We start from the raw sequence: 6358 nt of genomic DNA, 5'->3' as shown, positions 1-6358 counted from the left end.
GAGGGCAAGGGAGGTGGGATTAACGGTAGTCAATATCTGTCTGGGGATGGGGGGACACCCCTTATCAACAAGGGTGGGTGAACAATGCATATTTGTATACCTAACCCTTAATTGTACCCCACAATTTTAAAATAAAAAATATGTTAAAAAAAAAAGCCCACGTCCTTTGGGTATGTCTCTTTCTTTCTAATAAATTCTGTCTTAACCTATAAAAATAAATAAATAAATAAATAAATAAAATGAAGATGCATAATTGTGGCTCAGGAAGAGGAAAATTGACTAGAGGTTACATGTTCACTCTGACCTCGAAGTTGTCTTTCCTGAGAATTACGCTTGAGGTACCTTCAATGCTTAATGAATTTTTTAAGAAGCCCTATAGCTTCTTGGATTATAATTTTTTACGGGAAAGAATTCCCAAGTGTCAATGGGATAGATTCATTTTCATAATGTGTCAAAGGTAAGCCAAAATGTTCCTTATACTTTACTCCAAGAGGATAATTTTGTCTCTTTCTGAGAGATAAAACTCTCACTGGATTAGCAAGAATGCTGCTGTTCTTTCTAAATTTACATCAGCCCATCTCCCTACAAAGAATAACTTGTTACGAGTATTCCCTGAGATTCCCGTATTAACCAAGACAGTACTAAAAACTGAAAGCAGGACTTGTGTTACTATCTGGGCATATTTTCCTTAATACAAAATAAGATTGCTTGCATTTTAAATATGGTTGGTTTGTCTATATTATTCAATGATTCCCAGTTGGGGTTCATGCTGCCCCTAAGGAACATCTGGCAATGTCTGGAGACATTTTTGGCTATTTTTGGACATTACTGGCATCTAGTAGGTAGGAACCAGGACTGCCAGTAAACACTTTACAAGGCAGAGTCAGCCTCCACAACAAAGAATCATTTGGCCCCAAATGTCATTGGAGCCAAGGCTGAGACATCCTCACGAGGTTACATGACAACATTCATTCCTAACATCAGCTGTAGTACATTCTACAGACATTTTCCGAAAGACAAGACAATAATTCACAAACATCGCATACATGCAAATTAGTTCAGGCTACTTTTATTCCCTCCCCTGGGGAGGGTTAACAAAGCTGTGCTCCCTCATCCTTCTTCTAGCTGACAATTAAGTTGTTTGGTCCAATATAGTCACCTAGTGGTCAATGCAGGCCACTACTCCATCTTTTCTTCTTGATGCTCTCAATTCAATTTAATTCTACCTCAAGCAATATCATTGTCTCTTGTATACACAGAGGTAGAAATATAGTGTTGCTTTACTATATAATGTCAAGGATTTTATAAGTAGCAATATATTTTAGGTATTTTAGTAAAGTGTCAAATAGCCTTGGCACTGACATTTTCAGAAATTTAAATCAGAATTATATTGGTTCCTTCTAATTCGTGTCTACTTTATATAATTATTATATTATCCCTTCCTATTTCAAAGTTCTAAAATAATGAAAATTCCTCTTGCAATGATCCATATCTGGGTAAATACACTCTTTAGGGTTAATTGGGGTCCAAGTTTGGCCATTAATAAGGAAGAATCACTCATCCATAGTCAAAATACCCATTCTATTCCCAGTCCTGGTTAACTTTGGAAACTTTTAGGACTACTTATTAGGTCCAGCCAGGGTCTCACAACCTCTCCTCTGGGGAAGTACTAGACTGTGCGCAAGAGCACACAAGACTGAACTAGATCTCTTGAAAACTAGCTGGAGAGATTAAAAGTCATCTGCAGGTTCATTTTACCTGCCATCTTCAAGATGGTTGATATTGTGGTCATGGAAATACAAATGCAAATTTTCTGTGGCAGCTTGTGTAGTGATGCAGAGACCTTCAGTCTCCTAGTAGTATGTTGAATTTTTGGAGCGAGCCCTAGGCCAGACGTGCCTACCTGTAGCATATCAGCTTCAGGGAAAGACAGTAACTGTGCCAGCAAAGTTGATTACAGTTAATCTTACAATAAGGAGGACTTCTGAATTTCAAGAGCTATCATAATAGACTAACAACATATTAAGGATTTTTCCCCCTTTGGAGGATTATTTAAATTCAATAAAGCTAGAAGCACAGTTTCTCTCTTTTTTTTTTCCAAATTAAAGTGAATATGGTTTCTGAGTAACTGGGGGATTACCCTTACGACAAGCTTAGCCGAATCAATCTAAAAATAACTTTTCACGAATAATTTTCCAGTTATTCAGCTCCAGGCCTGAATTATCCAGTGTAGTCATGGTGCAGGCAGCTGTTACCAACTATTAACAAAGCAGTCCAGACATTTAGTTATGCCTGTTTTATTTTCTTGTTCTTTTATTTTCATGTTTTTTTCCTTTCATTTTTTCTTCCTTGCTTATTTCTCCTCATATCTTCTTTTTTTAAAAATCCCTCTTCTTTCCCTGTGTATATTCTCTCTGATGAGGGTCTCTACCATGAGACCCTTATTAGCTGACATTTGGGTTTTACTTCCCCGCCCCCTCTTGCATGCCAGGCCATCTGCAAAGCACTTTAAAAACACAAAGATCACATTACCTAGAGAAGAATTATTATTCTTTTTTTAAACTGCTACCCCGCCATTTTACTTCTCTGAATGCTTACAAACAATAGTAAAAGTATTCACCACTCACCAGGTTGCAATTTTATTTGCATAATTTGTTTAGCACTTTAGAGGCTCTGGGATAGCTTTTTAGCTTTTTGACATTTTAAATGTCAGAAATATTTTTAAAACAATAATTCTCAAAAGTTCTATCATGTTTACTTCAATTCCTAATCATTTAAAATAACTGTCTCCCCTAAGAGGGAACATTTTTACTATACAGTTCACTTTTTTTGCAGCTTACCTCTGTTCCATTTATTTTCTGCATAGTAAAATGGCTCAACCTAAACAGTACATAGTATTTCCAGAGTGTGAAATTGACGATTGGATTTCCTTGAGGATCGATTGTCAATTGGTCAATATGACGGAGTTGTGCTAGTGCATTAAATTGCTGCAGCATTACAAGATTTGTTTCTTTGAATTTAAGATGCTGTAATAATAAAACACATAAAAAGATCTAAACATTGAGTTTAACCATCTTGAAATATTAACATTAAAGCTTCACAGATCATTTCTTAAGTAAATATGTAAACTTCAGGCTGAACAAGTATGTTTTCAATTATGTTGAGTCAACTGAACATACTACACTTATATAACTTTAATTCATCCAATGCCTCATTGATGGCATCTATCCAATACTGAATTCTGGGTGATTCCATCTACAAAAGGCAGCCTCATTTATAAACAAACACAAATTCTTTAAAGATATATAAATATAAAATAATTCAGAGTCTTTTGGGCATTACAATGATTTTATATGCTTATCTTGACATTAAATCTATTAAAATAAAAAAAACAGTGGAAATGAAAGTTGCAGAACTTCATAAATACAGTGCTCACAATGCTCCTGAGAAGAGATGGTCAATCATTACAACTCGCCAGATTCCATGTTGGCTAGTTAGCCTGGCTATAGAAAAATCAACTACTGAAACTGAAATGTTAAGGCAAGTGATCTGTCTGTGAATTTGGATGCTCTTTTCTAAATATACTATCTCTACTTCTGCTTATCTTCTTTGGGGGGGGGACGAGGCAGGAAAAGAAACCCACCATGAACGTGCGGGTGAGGGAAATTATTCTGCTAACAGAGAAAACAACAATAATAAAACTCAAGAGAGAACTCCTTCGAGAATCACAGTTTCTGCATATGCATACTAATAAATAATACAATAACACCATCATCGGGGAAGGCTAATTTCTCAAAGTAATATTAATGAGCTGTTAAAATTATTTTCAATGTTGTCAGGGGACTACTGAAAAAATTATGTAATAAATATACATGTCCCATCAATACTAGGTACAATAGCTAAATACACAGGGTTACGTGGTACTGTTGAATGCTGTATAATGTAGAAACACATAATTTGAATAAAATTATATTAGTCTTTTTCTACTCCAGAAAGGATTACTTTTTTAGAGAGATAGTTTCCAATATTGGCACAAAACTTCAAGGTCATTTATGAATACAAATTTAAATCCCCACTCCAGAAAAGCAACAAAGACAGTTCTTGCTAGAGAGAAACTGCATAAATAAAAGTTAAAACAGGTTTTTGGGCTGAACACACAAGTCATGACTAAGAATAATTCAAATATACTACTAAAAGGAAATGTTTACCAGAGAATTAGGAAACTTAAGCTTCAATTTGGGAAGCACTTGGACGATTTCATCAAATTCTATGAAAGTGAAGGAGATGGTTGTGACCATTCCCGCTGTTTGAACACTCCAATTCCGATCCAGAGATTCCAGAGCTCCTGAGCCATATAGGGAAAGTGTATCCCCATCCACTTCTACAAGGTATGTGTCTATGACAGATAAGCCTTGCAAAGCACTGCTGAGTCCTGAGTCTAGAGACCTAGAAAACCAAAGAAGAATTTTAAATGGAGGTCTTATCATGCAAAGTACATAACAGAGTATAATGACTAATTGAAAAATCTCTTTGCAATTTAATAATCACATTTTAATTTCAATAATAAAACCCAGAGCAGTGAACACTAATTTTCAATAGACTATCTGGAAGTTTTGTATTATTCTATCAGTATATTTTAATTTAAAAGAGGCACATTGCAAACAATAACAACAACAAAAAAAACACCTTTAAACCCAAATTATTTATATCAATGAAAGATAATTGGTACTCTAGTTTTAAAACAACCCATTTTAATATGTTATGGATATCTTTTCATGTCAAAACAAATAGGTTTCCCCAACCTATAAAACTTTCTGACTGGAAAGAAATACAGCTTACAAAATAATACTTCTATAACAAGAACCATACAATATAAAATATGTTTATAAAACAAATAATAACTGCTAAAAATAGTTTATCTCTCAGAGGTTGGATCAAGGGGTTTTGAACACTTCAATATTTTTTGAAATTTTTCAAGTATATACTACAGTTATAATCAGTAAACTCAATGAAGATTTCCTTCCCATTCTAAAACAGGAAGTGATGAAAAACAATCATTATTCATATTGGATATATACAAAATCACTTCAGATACTCTACTGAATATGGTAATTATTATTTCCAAAGTCAGAGCCACATTTTCTATAAAAGGCTACCTAAATGATAACTAGAGAATAAAAGAACTATCTTGATCCAACTCAAACTTTCTGCTTTGTGATGAAGACACAACTGTTTGTTTTACCCAACCACCAAACTTAAACAAAGCCTGGCCTTTTGTTCTTGGGTTGTCATTCTGGATTTTTGCTTTCAGATGGTACTTATTTACTCCTACTAAAATTAGTGTTTTGCTCTCCCCTGTGCTCCCAAGGACTTCTGTTCACTCCTCAACACATCATTTCTTATACTGTATTCTAATTATAGGTTTACAATTTTGCCTCTTATTACAGATAGTGAGTGAGGCTAAAGATGATATTTTTTCATCTTTGGGAACGCTGAGGCCTAGTCATGAGCTTTTCACAATGTATATTGAACGAATAAATTCTTAAAGATCTTCATAAGTTCTGTAATGCTGATGTTGGTGGAGAAGGCTGACCAACCACTATCTAGTTGGTTTATCATACTTATTTCAGAGGCATAGGTTCACTCGCTACCATTTGTCTATTCAATAACAAGCTGGGTAATAACTTTAGTCCACTCTAGGTGACTATGCAACCAAGGAAATACAAAAAAACTTGATTTCTACCAGACTAGTGCTTGAGACAATGATTATTAAATGACAATAATCAAACATGTAATAAGTAGTAGTATATGAATAGTCTGATAATAGACAAAAATTAGAGCACTTAAAACATTGCACTGCAATTCTGTGTAGACTTGTGTGTCACTCTTACTAAACACTGTGATCCCCGAGGAATTGAATGTTGTTACATTTACTACAGTAGATCCAATATCAAGGACAGCTTCTAGCATATGCTTTGCTTAATACATATTTTTTTGAATGAATTAATGAAGTGAAACATTTATGATGATCTTAATGAGTAGCTATTGAATCTTAAAAAGATACTGCAGCCAGGCTCGGTGGCTCAGCCTGTAATCCCGCGCCTTGGGAGTCTGAGGTGAGTGGATTGCCTGAGCCCGTGGGTTTGAGACCCGCCTGGGCAACTTGGCAGGACCTCCTCTCTACAATAAATCAAAAATCAGCCAGGCGTGGTAGCGCGTGCCTGTAATTCCGGCTACTCGGAAGGCTGAGGCGGAAGGATCGCCGGAGCCCAGCAGGCCGAGGCTGCGGTGGCCGGGAGTGGCCACTGCACTCCAGTCTGGGTGACAGAGTGAGACTCCAACTCAGAAAAAAAAAAAA

General features: G+C 35.6%; 1 protein-coding gene across 5 annotated transcripts in view; it reads right to left on the bottom strand.

The window, feature by feature from the left end:
- The window catches only part of LRRC49 (leucine rich repeat containing 49), a 129001-nt gene that overhangs the window by 18328 nt on the left and 104315 nt on the right, over positions 1 to 6358 (bottom strand). For all 5 annotated transcript variants that reach the window (XM_021709954.1, XM_021709950.1, XM_021709952.1 and 2 more), the window contains 2 exons: positions 4209 to 4446; positions 2841 to 3026 (listed from right to left, as the gene is read on the bottom strand). In XM_021709954.1, coding sequence (XP_021565629.1) covers positions 2841 to 3026; positions 4209 to 4446 — 424 coding nt within the window. The remainder of the gene's footprint in view (positions 1 to 2840; positions 3027 to 4208; positions 4447 to 6358) is intronic.

Source organism: Carlito syrichta, unplaced genomic scaffold (genome assembly GCF_000164805.1).
Source record: "Carlito syrichta isolate Samal-C Ts95f unplaced genomic scaffold, Tarsius_syrichta-2.0.1 Scaffold287778, whole genome shotgun sequence".
NCBI classification, from domain to species: Eukaryota; Metazoa; Chordata; class Mammalia; order Primates; family Tarsiidae; genus Carlito; species Carlito syrichta.
The sequence above is the reverse complement of the archived record's forward strand: the minus strand, read 5'-3'. Positions and strand labels throughout refer to the sequence as shown.